A 20,399-nucleotide genomic window follows, 5' to 3' on the forward strand; every position below is an offset into this window, starting at 1 on the left:
ATTAAATTAAATATTTAGTTCCTCAGTTTTATGAGCTACATTTCAAGAGGTCAAGAGCCACATGTGGCTAGTGACTACCATACTGGACAGTGCAGGGCTGAAAACAGCTCTATCATTGTGAAAAGTTCCGTTGGACACTGCTGGTCTAAAGATTAGAAAGGAAAAAATAAAATTCTAATTTTTTATAGGATTACATACATAAAATTCCAAAATATTATTAGAATATAAATTAATATATTAATAGATATAGTATTAGAATTAAAATAATTTAGCAAGGCAGCTAAAATCAATATATAAAAATTAGTTATAGTTCTATATACTGGGGAAAATTAGAAAATAAAGTTCTTTTAAATTACCATTTACAAAAGTATTCAAAAGCAATAACAACAACAATCACCAACTAAGTAATAAATAGTACTAAATAAATAAATAGTACTAATAGCCTAGTAATAAATCTAATAAAAGATGTTCAAGGCCTTTCTGGAGAAAGATGTAATCATGTGTATCAATAATCTCTTACCTAGTACTTCTCACTCATCATCTTCATTCTATCCCCAAATTGCCCTGATTTTCCAAATGTAGGCCCAGAGAGTGTGCAAAGACATGACCGAGATCGTAGACATCCCCAGCAGGTCGCCCAACTCCCCCGACACTGCCAGGGCACTCCCTGCCCCCACACCCTTGTGCCCAGCTGCCCTGCTAACGCCTCACCTCGTTGTATAAATCGCTGAATTCCTCAACCACGTCCTTGGGGATCCTGCGGCCACGGTTGGTAAGGTAGCAGGCCACGCCATTCTTGGAGTAGCGGCTGATGCGGCCCACGCTGCGCTCCCCATCAGTTGTCTCTTCCAAGAGGCCGTTGGCTTCTGCTAGATGATAGATGGGATTCCCATGGGAGCCATGGATCCAGGTGGCTCCCAGTTCAAAAGTGGCGTGTCCTGACGGTGACAATAAGAGGCCCTTAGAGGGGCAGGGACTTCTTCAAAGGGGGCCAGAACACTGCCTCACTCTCCTTCCTCCAAGAGGATCCTTCCACCTCCCACAACAGAGCAGAAAAGGGATTAGATCCCCCTCTGGCAACCAACCAAAGTCTTCAGTGAAAAGTTCCCCGTGGAAACACATGTGGCACAAAATGGGTTCCACTTTATGGCTGAGATAACTCCCCCCCTGAACGACTCTGTGATTTGCCACAGCATCACCGCACTGGATTAGTCAGAAGGTTCTCTTTTTCCACCCCACCTTTTTCTAAGCTAACACCAGACACCAGACCCTCCCACCTCATGGGCGCCTCCCCCTCAGAAGAAATTCTGTGGCGCCTGAGGGTACAGTGGTCCCAGCAAGGGGAGTGAGGTCACCTGTGAGGAGACCCAGGAAGTGACCCTGCCCTCCAGACCCAAGGTCCCCATCTGACCTTATTCTAACACCTCAACATCCCGGTGGCCCAGAGTCTAAGCCCTTCTCCCAGACAGAAAGTGGCCACCTCCCAACTCAGTCTGGGGCAGAGGAAAGAGGGCCAACATCCCAGTCTGGAAGACTCTTCCCCAAGGCAGTCTAAAACAGACTTCCGGAGAAAACTAAGCTCTCTCATCCCACAGCACAGGCGGCAGAATCCTGAGAGGCCGACAGGGGCAGGGGGCAACTCCGGGGCAGGGCTGGGGGCTGCTTCTACCACCTTGTCCACAGCCAAGATGCTCTGCAGCAAGTTGCCTCTCGCCTGGGCCTCAGTTTCCTCTTCTGATGCTGCAGGGACTCTGATGCATTTGTCTCCTTCCCTGCCTAGCTCCCAGGGAAGTTGAAATAATGAAAGGAGAATAGAGAGGAACGTTTTTTGGTGTTTTGTTTTGTTTTGGGTGGCCTGATTCAAGATATCACGTGTGGTCAGTTTTTTGCCAAGATGGTCACAATAATTTCTACTATCCTTACACGCGGCCCTTTGCAACGTGACTTTGCCACTCCCATCAAGAGGTGGAATCTATCTCCCCACCCTTTGAATCTGGGCTGGGCATGTGACTTGCTTAGATTAAAAGAACGCATTGAAAGTGACATTTGTGGCTTCAGACATTCAGACCTAGGCCTCAAGAGACCTCATGGCTTCCACTCTCACCCTCTTAGAATGTGATCACCACGGAGAGAAACCTAGGCTTATCCTGCTGGAGACACAGGGCCCAGCCAAAAAGCCAGTTCCAACCACAGACACAGGGGTGAGGCTATCTTAGACAAACCAGCCCCAGTCAAGCCGCCAGATGACTGTAGCTATGTGGGGGATCCTAGGCAAGACTAGCGAAAGAACCGCCTAGCTGAGGCTTGCCCAAATTTCTGACCCACAGAATATAAGCAAATAAAATGGTGTTGTTTCAAGCCATGACTTTTTGGGGCGGTTCGTTAGGCAGCAATAGCTATCTGATACACCACAAGATGTATACACTGCAACAATCCCCCTAACCCCAGGAACTGAGTATTTCTCTTTTTTGTGCCTTCTTTTTCCTGGGCTGCTTCTAATTAAACCACCAGTTACTAAAAATAGCCCTGTATGCATGTATGTGCCAAACACAGAGCAAGAGCAAACACAATCAACCTCACGCCACAGCCAGTGAGACAGAATTTCCTGGTGTCTCTGGAAAAAGAGGCAGGAATGTGTAGCGCTCTTTGTTCAGGAAAAGTTGGCAGCCTGGAGGGCACGAAAAGCTGAAAATCCAGTGCCCTGCCTCCAGTGGGTTCCTGGGGGCATTTATTCCTAATCCTCCTTTAGAGCCTCAGGCTTGGGGCTCCCCAAAGTGCCTGACCTGAGTTCCCAATAGGAGAAGGGGGCCAGCACCCAGGGGAGGGTCCTAGACCTTCCCAGGGCACACCGGGCAGCTCTACGTCATAATCACTGAGCAGTGACGTCCAGGCATGAGGCACCCTTCCTGGCTCCAGACAGTCAGCAAAAGCAGGAACGAGGTGAGCAGCTTGAGGTCAGCAGGAAGGTCAGTGCCCCAACCCCATCCCCCAGGCTCTGCAAGGAGGTAGGGCGGACCAGAGCAGGCCCCAGTCTGAGGATGTTTCCCACCGTCTTCCACGTGCACCTCACCTCTGTCATCCTTGCTACACCCCTGCATCCAAAGGGCATCAGACACCATCTCCATGTCTACTCCACAGTGTCCTTGGAGCCTCTGGTCCTCAATCCCTGCTCTCACCACCATGAGTCACAGCTACCGTCTCACACTGCACACACAACACAGGTACATACACCCTTGTCCAGACATGCTCTCCCCTCTCCTGGCAGGGTCGGCCTGGTCTTCCTCACATAGATCATTCCACACGTATTGCCCCCTCTTTCTTCTATCTACCCAACTCCCACCTTCACCTGAAGCCCTGCCCCGGCTCCCTCCTCCCAGGAAGGCTTCCTGCCTGATGCGTACCCCCTCAGCCTCCCGCAGCCCCATTTCTCCCACCTCGTTGTCCTGTGCCATCATTTCACTGCATGGCAGGTCTCAGCTGTCAGCTACCACTGAGACCGGGCCATTTGTCCCCAAGTCTTCTGCTTCTGTGTCAGACCCTGAATGTTTTAACAAGACTCAAGAACCAGGAATGGAGCCACCCCTTCCCTAAGGCTCCCAGCCACCCCATCAGGTGTAGAGCAAAGAGTCCTAAGACTTCCCTGCTGACTGTCCCCAGGTTTATGAGTGTCTTGGATGGCGCCTTCATCCTCACTGCCAACACAACTCCTGTGTGTGCCAGAAGACAGACACAACCTCACGTACGCCTTCCAGGAAATGTTCTCGGGGAAGACTCCTAATGTGATCAAAGTCTCTGAAAGAAGAGAGAAAGTCCCCATGTCTCCTCAACCTCTGCTTGGTCTAAACCAGACCACCTACTTCTCTGAGCCAGTTGCCACATCCAGCAAAAGCGGGCATACATAGACGCTGCTTGGCCTTGCTGCCCCGTGTAGGAATAGACAGACACAAAATCCTCCGGAGGGTCAATGCAGCCCACAGACTCAGGCCACCGTGCATGGTCCCCCTGGTCCCTACCTGCTCAACCTCTCATTGGTCAGACCCCCTAGCTGGGAAGCCCTGACCTCCAGCTGCATTTCTGGCAATTCCCCACTGGCTAAGACCCCTGGCAAAATCTGCCCACCCCTGGGGTAACAGTCTTACCTGGTTGCTTTCTCTAGAGTCCTCATTACTCTGCAACCTAGACAGACTCACTTCCCAGACAATCCTAAGACCTGCCCACCACCCACAAGAAGGCCCAGAATCCCCTTCCACCTTTGCAGCCCTGAGCTCCTGCTGTGCCAGGCTAGCTCTCAGTCATGATTTACTAATTCACACTCAAAAGTTAATGACCAATAAAAGCTTACAGGATTCCCCTTCTTGTGAAATAGAAACTGGTCCACTCACTGCCAAGAGAGTTTGGTTCTCGGTGTCCCCTCCCTCTTAAACACTGTGAACCTTAGGTCACGTCCCAAAAATGGAGGCCAGAGGCCCACACTGCCACCTCAGACGGCTGCTGAGAGGGCAAATAAAGCTTCTGGAAAATGCCTAGGCAGCATGCATGATGGATCACTTACCCCAGGGAAGAAGCTAAAATACTGAGATTTCAGGTAGGCCCAGGGCACTGGGGGACAAGAGGTGACCTTGGGAGGTGGCTGCACCAAGGTGGCACTCACCGAGTTTCACGCTCTGCACGCGGCCTCCGATGCGGCTGGAAGCCTCAAGCACAGTGACATCCGTGAAGCCCTGCTCCAGAAGCGCTTTGGCTGCAGCCAGGCCAGCCAAGCCGGCGCCAATCACCACCACGCGAGGCTGTCCCCTTCTCCGTAGGCCACGACTGAGAGGGTCATCCGCACTGTCGCCACTGGATTCACAACTTTGCATACCGTCCGCACTCGCCTCCTAGGAACCTGCGGGGGGTGGGGGTGTCACAGCTCACCTGCCCTGCCTTCCCTTTCCACCTGCCCCAAGGGACACTCAAGGGCTCTGCCCTCGAGGGGAAGCCTCAAGCTCTCCCCCTCCTCCCTGAGGACCTGGACAAGCGCCAAATCCAAAAGATGTGGGGAGGGAGGGAGGAAGAGACACAGGGAAGGAGAGAGAAAGGGAGGGCTGCAAGCTGGGCGGCCCCCACCAGCAAGCAGGAAAGCTGGGAGCCCACCCTGAGCCCCTTAAATCCATCAATCTCATCCCAAACCTGCTAGGCACGGCCTCTTCCCCAAGGTCGAGACAAGAGCCGGCCAGAAATATGATGACCGAGAAGGCCAAAGTCAGGAGAAGCTGACCCTGGCACTGCTCACCCTGGACCAAATCAGCCCAGCATGACTGCTATGGTTCAGCTCACACCAACCTGGGGATGCTCACACTGACCCCAGGATGCTTGCACAGACCTCAGGATGCTCTCACAACCAGGATACTTGCACACACAGCACTGGACCCTCTGTTTTCCCTCCCTTGCCTGGCTCTCCCTTGCCCCTTCTCTTCTCCTCTGGCTTTCTGTTAGTCTTTCACAGCCTCAATGAGGTGGCAATTTGGTGGGCAGGACACAGTCCTGCCCTCCACCCCCCCCCCCCCCCCCAGAAAGTGCCACGAGGCCTATATTGGATGAGCCTCTGCTATTCCGGGTAGGTCTCTGGTTGTTTTCCCCAGTCCACCCAGCCCCTTAGTCACCGCAAAGCAGCAAGGAGCCCAGGAAACAGTGGGCCATGAGGACCCGTGGCACCAGAGGCCAGACATCAAATTGACAGTTACGCTAAGCCAGCTTGCTCAGAGACGCCAGGCTAGGGAGCCGATGGCTGTGAGGCCTAGAGGGTCCCTGAATCCAGCCCCAGGGCTGGGAAAGGCTACCCTTCTATTCCCAGAGTGACCACGAGGGTTTGAAGGTGTTTGTGGGCCATCCCGGAGAGCCACTCAGTTCTGATCCTGTCCCTGTTCCTCCCCTGACCCAAACAACTTAGATCCCAGATGCCCTTGCTGAGGTTTCAGTGGCAGAGGTTGCAGACTCTAATAGTATCCAGGATCTAACAACAGGGGAGCAAACGTGGGTGGAAGGTGGCTGCTGGGCAGTGGATAGGAGGCATATAAAAAGCTGTCACCAGGTTGGCCTGGTAGCATAATGGTTAAGTTCGCGTGCTCCGCGGTGGCGGCCTGGGGTTCTTGGGTTCAGATCCCGGGTGCAGACCTGCACCACTCATCAAGCCACGCTTTGGCAGGCAACCCACATACAAAGTAGAAGAAGACTGACACAGATGTTAGCTCAGTGACAATCTTCCTCAAGCAAAAAGAGGACTGGCAACAGATGTTAGCTCAGGGCCAATCTTCCTCAAGCAAAAAGAGGAAGATTGACACAGCTGTTTGTTCAGGGCCAATCTTCCTCACCAAAAAAAGGTGTCGCCTATACCTAATAAAGCTGAGCAAAACTGTTCCCACAACACAGCAATCCCACTCCTAAGAATAACACCCAAGAGAAACAGGGCATATTCCATCAGATAGACATGCTAAAGAATATTCATAGCAGCTTTATTTATAATAGCCAAAAAACAGAAACAACCCAAAGGTCCATCTACAGGAGAATGGAGAAATATATTGTGCTATGTGTAGCATATTCATAAAGGGAATATTTTTCAGCAATAAAAAGAACTCCTGATACACTCAGCAATTTAACATCGAGCAAAAGAAGCCAGAGGCAAGAGAGCACCTCCTGTATGACTCCATTTACGTGACGTTCACGAAGAGGTAAAATCGATCTGTGATGACAGAAGAGAGATTGGGAGGGGGAGAACGACTGGAAAGGGTCAGGAGGGAACCTTCTGGGGTGGAAGAAATATGTGTCGATCTGAAGGGTGGTTACACAATGTACATATAAGGATCCACTGAGTTGGGCATTTAGGATCCGTGCCATCACTGCAGGTCTGCATACCTCAATAACCACTCAGATATCTCTTCCTGGCGCCCCATAAAACGATGAAAGCTGGCACCCTGACCTCCTTCTCCACCCATCTCAAGGTCTGAGGGCTGAAGTTCCATCCTACTTGCACAGCACCCTCCAACATCTTTTTATCCTAAGTTTAGCAAATTGGTCTTTTTCTAAATATGCTCTCAGGCTGTGATGCTGCTCCTATGCCTCCCCCCTCCCACCCACTCTACCTGCCCACGCCACCCCTGGGCAAGGACGGGAATGTCCCCCAACTCCTGCCCCCAAACTTCCTGCACCCAGGCCTGCCCACTCCGCGCAGGAGCGGTTCCCCAGAGGGCCAGAAGGTGGCGCCCGAGGCCCGGAGCCCTCGCCCCGCACCGCCCCGCCCACCCCGGGCAGAGTCTCCGTTCACGGGCAGGGGCTCCCTGCTCTTGGCTCCCACCCCCTTCCAGAAGCCATGTCGCGGCTTTCCCATTCCTCTCCCGCCTCCTTCTGTGCTGCTTTTGTCCCCACCCCCGCACCCCACGGTGTTCTGCCCGGCCTCCCGCGAGCACGGGGCTCAGGGCTGGCTCCAGTCCTTGCCCCACCTCCCCCTTTCCCCTCCCCGCTCCCCCTCTGCCTCCCTCCCCTCCCCCAGGTTCGCCTTCCGGTGGACTAAATTTAGAGGTGAGGGTGTGGCTGCCTGGACAGGCTGCCTTTGCGGCCATCGGGGAGGAAGGGTCCCCGATATGACGCGGCAGCCAGCCTGCTCTGCGTCACGTCTGTAAACACACGGGGTGCTCCGAGCTGCTGCTGACGCCACCTGCCAGGCACCCCGCCCTGCTCCCACGCCCCAGTTCCCAAGCACTGGGGGAGCCCTTGCCTGCGTGCTGGTCTCCAGGCCTCCGTCCCCACCCCGAGCCCGAGGCCACCCCCCAAAACAACCTCTTATACAATGGAAGGGTGGGATCGCTGCAGTGGTTCTCAAAGCTCCCTGGTGGAACGCCTTCTTGAAAAGCTCCCGTGGGGCCCAGGGTGTGACTGGGATGAAACGGGGTCCGGCTCCCCCTGAAGTCTCATCAGAGAACTCCCAGGCTCCGTGGGGCACCACCTCTGAAAACCCGGGGTGTGGATAAGCTGCTGCCTTGGGAAGCCCTATAGGGAAGAACACTGGGGCAGCAGCACCTTCCCGGCCGGCTACCTGAACTGCCTGGCTTCCCAGCCTCCATTTCCTTCTATCGAAGTGACCGGCTTGTCCTCACTACATTGTTGTGACAGTTAAAGGCCCCATGTGGATATCACAAGATTGTCAGCATTTTCAAGAGCCTCATGTGAAAATCATTTGTAAAGTTCTGTAGCTGAATCATGAGCAGACTGTCTTTGGCATGGGGTTTAGGAAGGGATTGTGGGAAACGCAGGCCAGCAGGTAGCCTTGAAGATGAACACAGAAAGGACTGTGTTCCCAACATCTCAGAGACCTTGAACTCAAATAGACATCACATGTGGGCGCCAGGCGGAAGCAGGTAAGCAGGGGCCATGTAGGTCACCTGCACCCCTGACCCTCACGGCTAATCCCACAGTCATGTCCCTTTATAGGCCTTGTCCCAGATGGACCTGTCAACCCCTGGGGTTCCCAGGAAGCCAGAGAAGCCACCTGCACAGCCCACAGAGGGCAGAGAGATGAGGAGTCTGCCCTGTGGCTCCCCGCATTGGCCCATGGAGCCAACACACCCTGGGGTCCAAACCAAAAGGGAGAGAGAAAACTACCCAGGGGAACACCTACTATGTGCTGGGCCCTCAGCTAAATGCTGAGCTGGACCTTCCAGCGCCCTGTGAGCTCCAGCTAGGGCGGTGAGGAGCAGGGGAGAAGCAATTTGTTTTCTGCTGGTTTGTGTCATCTTCTCCTTTCCAATACTTTTTTTTTTTTAATTTTATGAGAAAATGCCTTATTGAGGAAGAAGAAACCCTTAATGGTCCTCGGTGCCTGCCTGCCCTTCTCTCGCCTTCGAGAAAGAAATAAATAAATAACATCCGCTCCTTGATCTGTATGCATAGGAGAAACAGAACACCCTGTACTTTTCGAGCAGATAAAGGAGAGAAGAAAAGTGCTGGCTCAGCCAGGCAGGGAGGAGGGGAGGGGAAGGAGGGAGGCACAGGGCAACAGACACTTGCCTTCTCGATCCGGCTTCCATGGCAAAATGGGGGTGGGAGCCAGGGGCCCCCATGGCTGCAGACAGCCAAGCCTGGTAGCTTCAAGAAATCAGGCCAGCCACAGCATGAGTGTCCCACCCTCTTTCAAGAAGCACCCCTGCCCACCCCCTGCTCTGGCCTTCAGGCCACCACCTCCCCCTGCTGCCCAGAGCCAATACTGCCCTCACTGAACCTGCCCAAGGAGCCAAGCTTGACAGAAGGCAGCAGGGCAAGGAGAGTGGGAAAGAGAGAAGACAAGCCCTGTCCCATGGCAGGGTCACCAAAGAAGGATGGATGAAGACTAGGAGGCCACGCAACGGGAATGGACACTAGCAGCCAAGCATGTGTCCACTGCCACTTCCCCAGCCACCTTCTCTGAACATCCTCACCAGTTTCATTTTGTCCCCCTTTACCCTCTTAAGAAGTGCCTCCTAATTGCCATATACCAGAGACATGTTTTAGTCCTGGCCTCCAACATCTGACAGTCACAACCCTGCTGAGCCCCTCCTAGAAATGCCCAGAACTGAGCTGGGGGCACCGCGCATTTCCTTGTGCTTCCCCCACAGTGCTTAAAGCTGCTGGAGCACCGATCACTCCCAAGACTGGAAGCTGAAGGTATCCTTAGTGGAGGACCTGCCCTTCCTATGGGGTCAAGCCAAGTCAACCCCACAGCCCAAATCACTGTTGCCTCTACCCTCAGCTTCCACAGGTGCCCGTCTGCCTCCTCCATCTGAACCATGCCCGTAGAGAATTGCTGGGCCTGCACAAGTCCCACCCCTTAAAGACAAGCTTGGCCAGACCTCTCATTAACGAGGGATAAAATCCAGCAATTCACGAGCACCTGCTACGTTCCCGCATGGGAAAGGCCTCAGCACGTCAGCCTCGACCCTCTGGACCCCTGCTGACCTTTCCAGCTTCAAATCTCATTCACCCACCCCCCCAAACATACACACAACCCCAACTTCACCAAAGTCTTGGGCATCCCCAGCCTAGCCCACGTGAAGGCCTGTGGACACGTCTCTCTTGCAGGCATCACAGAAGCTGGGTCTGGGTTCTCACATGCACACCCTGCACAGAGCACTGTGGTCGTGCAGCTGTGTTTTTGAACCACCAGCAAAGCCGGCCTGCTCTAGTGATGTTTCCTGAAGGCACAAGACACCTAGGAAATGCGAGTTCCTGGCACTGCTTCTGCTCTGCAACCACCACCATGCCACCCCTGCCTGCTCTCAAAGCATGGGCAAATCAGACCAGGAACTCCTGTTGCCTGTTATTCAGGAGAGGCTGCAGCCCCACGATCGCTGAGCAGGGCTGAGGTCCCAGGCTAGGCTGGTGACCCTCTCTCCGAGCCCCGGTAGGGAATGGCATGGAGGCTCAGTGGCCCAGCTCAGTGCAGGCACCCCTTCCTCCTCAGCATTGGGAGTCCACTTCAGCTCACCCAGCAAACAGCAGGTCACTTCCTCCGCAACAGTGGGCACTACCACAAAAACGATGCCACGAAGGGCCAGCTTCCCATGTGCCCCACACCCTTCCAAAGTCGCCCCTCACAAGAGACAAAAAATGTCTACCCATCTTTGGCTCCCTCGGAACACAGGCTACTCCCAAATGCGTCTGCCTCCCTGTCCTTCTTTCAAGGTCAGCCCAGGATGAATGACCCATTTCCCAGAGAAGAAGAGAATGGCCAAGGCAGTCAGCCCACCTGGCTCACCTCACCTCACCCCTTAGGGTCCAGACTCTGCGAGCAGAAGCTCTCCAGATTGGGCCCACCCCTTCCAACAAGCAGGCTTCTCCCCTCCTCTAAGCCCAGGGCTCTGGGGGCCACCTGTGCCCTCTCCAACCAACCTTGGGCACTTAACAAGTCTCTCCTCCTAGCGTCCAAGGGCAACAGCCCTAACTCAGTTTCCCTGGAGGGACCCCTCTCTGCCTCAAGCTTCTAACAAGAGGGGAGGGAAGCTGGGGGGTGGGTCCAGGGGAATCTCTCTGGACTGCCTGGCAGGTCCGGGGAGGGATTTGGATTCTCGCGGGCCCCCCAGACAATGCAATTATTCTTCAAATGTAAAAAAATGCCCAGAAATCCCAGACCAGCTGCTTTGCACAGCGGCCTAGACAAAGGGGCTCTGTGTCTGCCCAGAAGGCTCCTCCCACTCCTCAACCCCAGGGAGGGGCTGGGCTCCAACTCCTCCCAGCCAGACCCTTGCCAGCCCCCCTCACGCAGGCCAGCCAGCCAGGAAGTGAAGGAGGCAACATTGCCGGGCCAGGTCCGGCCAGCCACAGTGAGAGGGTGGGGGGAAGAGAGGGGAAGCGTGGGGACAGGGCAGGGCAGCCTGTGAGCCCAGGAGACAAGGGAGGGAGGGGCCCAGAGACCTGGGGTCAGGCCCAGCTCAGTCTCTCCCTTGCCAGGCGGTCCCAGACCAGCGTCTTCTCTTCTCTGGGCCCCATCTAGCCAACACCTCTGAACTCACCCCAAAGACACAGCATCTGCACCCCGCCTCCTGGACATTCTCATCTAAGCCCCATCTGATGCTCGACTGCCTCTAGTCTTCAAGCTTTCCCATCTGTAAAACGGAAATAAGCAGAGCTACGTGGTAGGATTGCTGGGAAGATTAAATGATAGCAGAGGTAAATGTGTGGCCACCTGCCAGGGCCACCTCAGATCAGGAGGGAGAGAGGAGGATCCCCAAAGAGACTAGCACGGAGGTGGGAGCCACCTCTGCCAGTGCCCAGACCATTTCACTTGTGGAAGAATCCCAATCTTCATCTGAGCTCCAATCTCAGCCTCAGCCTTGGTCCCACCCAATCTCAGACTGGACCACAACCCCGACATCAATCAGACTGCCCTGCAGGCTGTGTTCGACTGACCCCCCTCCCTGCCTCAGCCTGCCCATCGTACCCAGTTTTGGGGGTAAGGGGCAGGTATCAGAGATGGCGGCCATTAGCCAACCCCAAGCTCATAAAAGGGGAAAGGTGAGGGTCCCTCATTCCTCAGAGCCCTCCCACCTCACAGGCCAACGTGGGGAAGGGGCTCTGGGGGCTCCATCTTCCATCCCGGCACCTAGACTTCTCTCTGAGCACCATGTCTTTGTTACCCACGTCTCTTCCCTGAATCCAGATGCATAAAGTCCCTAAAAGCCCAACTTGAAAAGGCTTTGTAAGCCTTTTCAGAAGAGAAGCAGGGAGGTTGCACTGCAGGGAGAGGCAGCCCTGGACTTAGTGTATGGGGGACAAAGCAGGGCCCACACCAGCACTGGTAGGCAGGCGGGGGAGGCATTCCTGGAACTCTCTGGGCGGGCCTCTACTTCCCTTGATGCTCTGCAAGATGGGATAGACACAGGTGGATTGTTCTAGGACCCCGACTTATTGCTGCCTGCTGGGACAGACCCTGGAGACTAGAGGCCCCAGCTCCAGGCTAGCAGCCTAGCTGGTGGTGGAGAAGGGGAAGAAAGCATGGAAAGAAGCCTGAGAAAGGCTGGGGTCTTTCTGACGGGCCTAAAGCTCAGCTGGCAGCCTTGATGACTGTGCAGCTGGAGGGAGAAACAGCAGTGGAGGGGGGCCAGGGCAGAGCCTAGGACTGCACTGCTGCCCCCACACCCACACCCAGACAGCTATACCCCAAACTCCACCCTGGAGAGCCCACCTTCAGCAAAGATAAGTGAGTGGGGACTGGCCCCGTGGCTGAGTGGTTAAAGTTCCGTGTGCTCCGCCTTGGCAGCCCACGTTTGCAGGTTCGATCCCGGGCGTGGACCTACTCCACTCATCAGCCATGCTGTGGCAGCATCCCACATACATAGCAGAGGAAGATTGGCACAGACGTTAGCACAGGGCTAAGCTTCCTCAAGCAAAAAAAGAAGAAGACTGGCAACAAATGTTAGCTCAGAGCGGCTCTTCCTCACCAAAATTAATTAATTGAGTGAGTGGATCCCACTCTGACAATAGGTCACATCAGGTGACGGTCATGATTGCTTCTCAACATCTCCTATGAACCTTTCAAAACCTGGGCCACCCCCACTACTAGCTTCCATCTCCAACTCCAGCTCCTCACCCCCCATGCCTGGTTTCCCATCTTTGCATGTGTCTGTGTGCAGATGTCCTGTCTGGCCAGGTAGGCAGTCACCTCTCCACACACACGGCCCACATTCTCCCCCTCAGATCCCAGATCTTCCAGAGGCAGGCAAACCCCGCGGCCCTTCGGCTCAGAGAGAGGTCAGGGGTCTGCTGTGGTGATTATGCTGCTCCTGGATGCTCCTGGAAAAGATGAAATTGCCCAGACAGCGGCCTCTGCCCCTAACGTGTATGGCCTTGGAAGAGTCCCTTAGCACTTGAGCCTCAGCTTCCCCATCTGTAAAGTGAGAGTGATCACCTCTACTCTTGAGTGAGGCTGGCCCTGACCCCAGACCCTATTAGCCAGCTTCTTATGTCCCAAGCAAAGTCCTAAAGGCACAGGTTTCACTTCAGCAGCTCTTAGATGAGACCCCAGGGCCTGGATTTCCTCTCTCTTAGCAACACCTGATACACCAACTCTGAATCTCCTTCCAGGAACTCATCAACCACAGAAGTCGGTGAGTCTCTTATACCTCTGTGTTCAAACCACAGAACTGATCTACTGGCAACTACGTTGGTGCAAGACAGCCCTTGGCGTCAGCAGACCAGGCCGTGGGAAGAGGAGGGCTGATGGGAAATGGTGCTCACCGTCACTCACTCCACTGGGAGAAAGTTTTCCTAAAAGGGCTGAATCTGGACAAAAAAAACAGCCTCAAGACCAAGGTTCCAGCCCTGTGCTGAGGCACCCAAGTCACCATGGCCCTGGGGAAATCCCAGGAAGAGACACCTCTCTCATACACACAAACACAATCACAAAAACATACTTACTTGTGTTTCACTTGATGACCCAACTTGATAAATAGTCCCCTCCTTTGGGGACACCTTATAGCACCATAGTTTTCATATAGGCCCTGAAGTCAGATCACTTATTTTTAAATACCAATGGTTTAAACCTCTACCACATATTCAATGAGTGACCTGAGCCTCATCAGTAGAATGGTGAGAAAGAGGACTTGCCTCACAGGGTTGAGTGAGACAATACAACTGCTTAGCCCAGAGCCAGGCATGTAGCAGCAATGGTTCTTAAATTTATTTTCCTACAGGCCCAAGTCTGCACGCTAGTGGGGGTCACCACAGGAAGGGCTGGCACACCAGATGTGGGTGGGGTAGCCACAGCCAGTAGAGAGGTCATAGACCCTCCTGCATGATGGCTCCAGAGCAAGACCTCCAGGCCTCAGAGAGAACACTCCATCCCACAGTGACACCGCTGTGGTCTGACGACAGGAAAGGAACAGAGGATTAGGAGAGAAGGGCCACCCCACTTACTGGGGGCACTTAGACCTACCAGGCAAGGTCTATGAGGCTGTAAGTACAATGACAGGACCATCTCTCCAAGCTGGCCCTCAGTGATCCTCACCTCCTTGTACTAACGCCAGGTGGAGGCCCCTCCCAGGCTGACCCATATAATCAATAGCACAGTGTAGAAACGTGGAGTGTGACTTCTGAAACTAGGTCATAAAGCACATTGTGGCTTCCGCCTTGCTCTCCTGGACTGCTTACTCCAAGGGAAGCCAGTCACCACGTCATGAGGACACTCAAGCAACCCTATGGAGAGGCCCAAGAGACAGGGAACTGAGTCCTACCAACAGCCAAACCATCTCGCCCAGCATGTGAGTGCACCCTGCTAGAAGCAAACCGTCCAGCCCCAGTCAAGCCTTCCGATGACTGCATCCCCAGCCGACATTCTGACTGCCACCTCCCAAGAGACCTTCAGCCAGAAACACTCAATGGCTCCCAAATTCCTGACCCACAGAAACTGTGAGGATAATAAATGTTTACTGCCGCTTTAAGCTACAAGTTGTGGGCAGGTTTGTTACACAGCAATAGGTAACTAATACAGTCAGCAATTCTCTGTCCCCAGAGACCCCCCCCCCAGGGTAGAGACCCCCAGGTAAAGACCCCATTCTACTTAGGGTCCCGGCTCCCTCTTCCCTGAAATCCAGGGCCAGGGTACAGTGAGCACAGAGCCTGGCCAGACGCTGCAGCTTGTCAGCCCCAGGAGACGGGAACTCCTGCCCAGCCATTGCACACACCCACCTGGAGATTTTTATCAAAGACCAACCCCCAGCTCCCACATAGGTCATCTAAGTCGGACGCTTTGGGGTGGGGTCTCAGCATGAATCTATTTTAAGGACGCTACATGATGCTAATGTACAGTCAAGGTTGAGAATCGCTGCTCTGGAGCAGGCTCCAAATGCAGATTCCAGGCCAGCCCAGAACGTCTGGGGCCTGCCTGTGAGGAGAGGAGGAGGCAGAGAGAGCTGCAAGGCCAGGCAGTACCCAGGGTCCAGTCCCCACCCCCAGCTCAAGCTGAGCATCTCCCTTTCTCCTCCCCTCCCCTGCTGCTGCCCAGCTCCCAAAGCGCTCTGCATCCCATCCCAAGGCAGACAACGCCAACCTCTGCCCATGGGGACCGCTCCCTTTGAGAGGACCCAGCGTGAGGATGGGGTCTGGCTCTCAGTGATCTCGAGGAAGACTCTGTTTCCTCATCTGTAAAATGGGAATTGCCATCACACCTGCTCTGCTCTCTAATGGGTCCTAGGCTCCCACTCAGAAGTCTTTATAAAGATCTGTAAGTTTTGTCTCCCTTAAGACACAGCCCTGCCTGGCACTGCGTTAGCCACAGCGATTGGTTCAACAGACAGGGCCACAGCCAGTTAACTCACAGGTACACGGGGCGGTGCTAAGGGTTGTGATGGTGAATGCAGGAGGGGACGGTGAGAGGCTTCTAACGGTGGCAGGGAACAGGGTCAGAGAAGACTGCAGGAGAGACAGCAGGAGCGAGCCCCAGGCAGGGGGAACCGCACGTGCAAAAGCTCAGAGGCACTGCTCACACCATGGGCTCTCAACACCGCATTTCCTTCCCAGGACTCACCCTCCGAACCCAGGCTCCATGTGGCCACACTCACCTGACCTGCCGGCAGGGAGGGCCTTCCTTGAGCCTCCCCAAGCCAGTCAGCCACACGCACAAGCTCGCCCCCTGGGGGCGCCCAGGAGAAAGGGCAGGATGGCCTCGGCTCCCCAGAGGGCACAAACCCCAGAGGCAGGGTCCCAACCCTCCAGAGAAAGGGGATGGGGTGGGGAGGACAGTCACAGTCACTCAACAAATGGTACAGGCATTGCAGACAGCGTACTGTGCAGGGTGAAGAGCAGGGAGAAGCTGGGTGGGCACAGGATATCCTGGGGTGGGGAGATGTCTTAAAGCACGGGGGGCATGTTCCAGGCCTGGGGTGTGGCCGGTGGGGAGAGAAGGTATGAGAGAAAATGGGGCCCAAGAGGAGGGGGTAAAATGAGGGCGAGAGGGAGCAGGGAACAGATTTTTCACTCATTCAAAACTGCTTAGTCCTCACAGCCAGTAGGATGGCCACTATCAAAAATAAATAAATAACGAGCATTGGTGAGGATGCAGAGAAACTGGAACCTTTGCGCACCATTGGTGGAAATGTAAAATAGTGCAGCCACTGTGGAAAACAGCATGGCAGTTCCTCAAAGAATTAAATATAAAATTACCCATGACCTAGCAATTTCACTTCTGGGTACACACCTGACATAACTGAAAGCAGGATCTCAAAGAGATATTTGCACACCCACCTTCACAGACAGATTATTCACAACGGCCAAAGGGTAGAAGCCACTCAAGTGTCTGTCCACAGAGGCATAAACAAAATGTGGTATACGCATACAATGGAATATTATTCAGCCTTTAAAAATGAAGGAAATTCTGACACATGCAAAACATGGAGGAACCTTGAGGACATTAGCTGAGTGAAGTCAACCAGTCACAAAGGACACATACTGTTTGATTCCATGTATATGAGGCACCTCGAGTAGTCAAATGCATAGAACAGAAAGTAGATGGCGGCTGCCAGGGGCTGGGGGAGGGGAGAATGGGGAGTTGGTGTTTAATGGGAACAGAGTTTCAGTTTGGGAGGATGAAAAAAAGTTCAGCATCTTGATGGGGGTGACAGTACACAACAAGGTAAATGTCCTTAATGCCACTGAACTGAATACTTGAAGACAGTTAAAATGATAAATTTTATGTTATACATATTTACAGTAAAAACACCAACAACAAAAGTTGAGTGAGTACTACTCTGTGCTGGGCACTCGGGGTACAGCAACAGCCAGAAGCCCCCCCGCGCCGAGGGTCGAACACTCAGGGCTGACGGGGGCCACAAAGAAAGGCAGGGGGAGGGGAGAGGCAGCTGCTCTGTGGCGGGAGGTCAGGGAAGCCTCTGCCGAGGTGACACTGAAGCAGAGGAAGTGACAGGCAGGAGGGGATCAGAGGGTGACCTCCTGGGGACTTGCTGAATGACAGGATGTGTGGGTGAGTGCCAGGGCGGGGTCAGGATGACTTGGGTGAGCAGTTATGACATCACCAAGACAAAGCCTGACAAATTCTGTGTCAACTGGTCATCCCTCTTCCCCTTCACAACAAGCCCGTGAGGCAGGAAAGACGAGAAATGGAGCCCATACAACTGGGTGCAGGACCTGCAGGTGGGAGGAGAGCCCAAGCAGTCTGACGCCGGAGCCGAGCTCTCTCCTCAGGGCTGTCTCCAGAGTTGGAACGCTTCTCCAGGCTGCCTCCCACTGCAGGGCCAAGTGCACCCCCGAACACAGGGCCCAGGGCCCCTCTCCCAGCCCCACTTCATCTGCATCACCTGCAGGCACGGCCCTGCCAGCCCCTGACCTGGGTCAGTGTCCCCGCTCAGAGACCCACCCATCCTGCAGATGGGGCCTTGGAAGCCCAGGAGATGGGAGCTGGCAGATAAGGAGGTGGCTTCCCCGTGGGACTTCTCCTCTCTCCCTGCCAGGAGCCACAGCCTCACAGTTCTAGGGTGAAGGAGGACAGCCCAGTCAGCACTTTCCACTGACTCTTTCAAAACCACTGACAAGCTCTGAGACAGACTGGTGAGACGAGTGCGGCCCGGGCGCAGTTCCCCCTTGCCGGCCCCACGTGACTCTGCACAAAGCCCATCTGTGCTTTGGCTCCAGCCCCCAGGAGGGGGGCTCTGAGAGGATGCAGGCCCATCCTTTCTCCAAGCCACAGGGTCCCCACTCTGCTGAGCCCAGGCCCTGTGCTCCCTGCCCACAGAGATGCCGCCACCCCAACAGCAGAGCTGAGCTGTCCAAGGCTCACTGGGCCCAGGCTGTGTTTGTGGGGAGGGGGACCCCTCCACTGTAAACTCTTTTCCAGCAAAGCTGCCTCTCCTACGGCCCCTGCTCAGCATAGTTCATCACAGAGGTAGGTGGCATGCATGATCCCAAAATAGGAAAGGAAAACATCTCCCCCACATTCAGCCACAGATAAGCCACAGAGCAAACAGTTACCTACTGAGCTCTTGGTGTGCCAGGGCCCGTGCTGGGCCCTTTCCGTTCGTCACATCATTTAATACTCTCAAACTCCCCGGTGCCCATTTTACAGATGAGGCGGCAGGCTTAGAGAGGTCTGCAGATGTGACGGAGGCCACCAGACAGAGTGAAGGGCAGAGCAAGGCTTGAAACACTGAGCTCATGTCCTTGTGCCCAATGCTTGTTCGGTTCTCAGGCCCCCACTCACCTCCCGGGGCGGCAGCCCTGAGGACTGCCCTCAGCCTGGCACTTCTGCCTCACCCCTCCCCACACACTGTGCCAGGCACTCGGGGCTGGCGAGAGGCGTCCCCAAGCCTGGTGGCTCACCCAGCCATGCCACCAAAACCTGGGGCTGCCATCAGGAGGCAGGTGGGAGCGGAGTGGAGTGGGCTGCAGGCCACCCTAGTGTCCCTGCCCCATGGAGGCTGGCTTAAGGCTTGCCAGGCACTCCACTACGCCAGGCCACAGCTCTTGGCCCTTGGCTTCATCCTCCAGAAAAGGGATGCAGATAATGGTCTAATCACTTTTCCAGCACAAAAGAAAATTCAAAAAGCAATTAACTCATACTTCCCTCTGGACAGTCTCACTGGCCCAAGATTTTCTCCTCCTGGTAACTTCAGAGAGGTTCAGCTGTGCTCCTCTAACAAGTCCTAACACACACTCGCCCATAAAGGACTCTCCATAAAGTTCAACCCTGAAGAAGGAACCCCACCGCCTCCCGCCCCAGCAAGAGCTGGAACCAGGTCTGAAAAGCCAATGGTGTTCATTTCAAAATGGGCACGTGGGCCCTGGGCCCATGATTTGACCCATAAAATACCTACGGAGTTAAGACGCTGAGCTTAGACAACAAACATATCCTTCAAGTCCTTTGGTTGAGTTCAAAGAGAGACTTAATAACATGCCAACTTTCGAAATCAAGAAATGTCTGGTCTTAGAATTCCATCATCATCATCATCATCACTAGTTTTCACTGAGCACGGCTGACGTGCATGCTAAGCATTCCAGGTGGAATAAAGCAGTTAATCCTCACGTCAATATCCCCATTCCACAGAGGAGGAAACCGAGGGTCAGAGAGGTTCCACAACCTGCCATGTGACATAAGACGCTCCAAAATTCATTTAGTAACATACTAAGGCTCAAGCTTTACTCATCTTTAAAACCAAGGAATGAGTCAAGCTCATCATCTTTTCTTGAGTTACTTTTTCAGATTAACTCAAAAGTTTTGCATTAATTGTGTACGACTTTTTAATTTTCCAAAATAAAGTAGAGTAAAAGAGATCTGTGTATTTAACATTTAAAGTCCTCATTTAAAAATCTCTCCTAAGAATGTTCGCCCACCGGTGGTCCTGAGTGTCTCTGCTTGAATCATCTTAAAATCTAGCTGACTCAAGGTCTAGTTTTTTGCCAGTCCACAAGGAGGGCCCAGCAGCCTGTCCTCCCCGGGTCAGGAGTTTGGGAATCCGGGCTGGGCTGGCCTGAGGGCAAGTCTGGCTGTGGATGGGGAGACAGAACACAGGAACAGGCTCTGAGGGTGAGGCGAGGTGAGGTGAGGAAAGGGCATTGGACCAAATGTCACAGAACCTCGGTTGGGGACCCAGTCACGCCATCTGCTGGCACTGCCCATCTGTGAAATGTGGTAATAGCTCGTGCCTCGTGGGGCCGTGTAGGGAGGACAGGAACTACGGGTCTGCCGGGGCCTGGCACAAAGTTGGCAGAGGGTGGCTAGGTTCTTTGCTCTGTTTTCTAATAAAATACAACTCATTTCCAAGTGCTGCTCCTTCTGGTCTTAAATCACACCTTCCCTGACATCCTCCCCCAAGAAGCAGCCAGAGGATAAAGGAATCTGGACTACAGGGGGCAAGGATTCGGCCACCATGCTCCCGCTGAACCCAAAT

General features: G+C 54.1%; 1 protein-coding gene across 6 annotated transcripts in view; it reads right to left on the bottom strand.

Moving 5' to 3' along the window:
* Positions 1-20,399, bottom strand: part of SMOX (spermine oxidase) — a 139,743-nt gene that overhangs the window by 8,443 nt on the left and 110,901 nt on the right. For 5 of the 6 annotated variants that reach the window (XM_070485618.1, XM_070485615.1, XM_044747812.2 and 2 more), the window contains 2 exons: positions 4,652-4,885; positions 712-938 (listed from right to left, as the gene is read on the bottom strand). In XM_070485618.1, coding sequence (XP_070341719.1) covers positions 712-938; positions 4,652-4,859 — 435 coding nt within the window. In that variant the 5' untranslated portion in view covers positions 4,860-4,885. Of the gene's footprint in view, positions 1-711; positions 939-3,070; positions 3,327-4,651; positions 4,886-20,399 lie in introns of those variants that run through there. The other variant, XM_070485616.1, reaches the window with a different exon arrangement.

This window comes from Equus asinus, chromosome 15 (genome assembly GCF_041296235.1).
Source record: "Equus asinus isolate D_3611 breed Donkey chromosome 15, EquAss-T2T_v2, whole genome shotgun sequence".
NCBI lineage: Eukaryota > Metazoa > Chordata > Mammalia > Perissodactyla > Equidae > Equus > Equus asinus.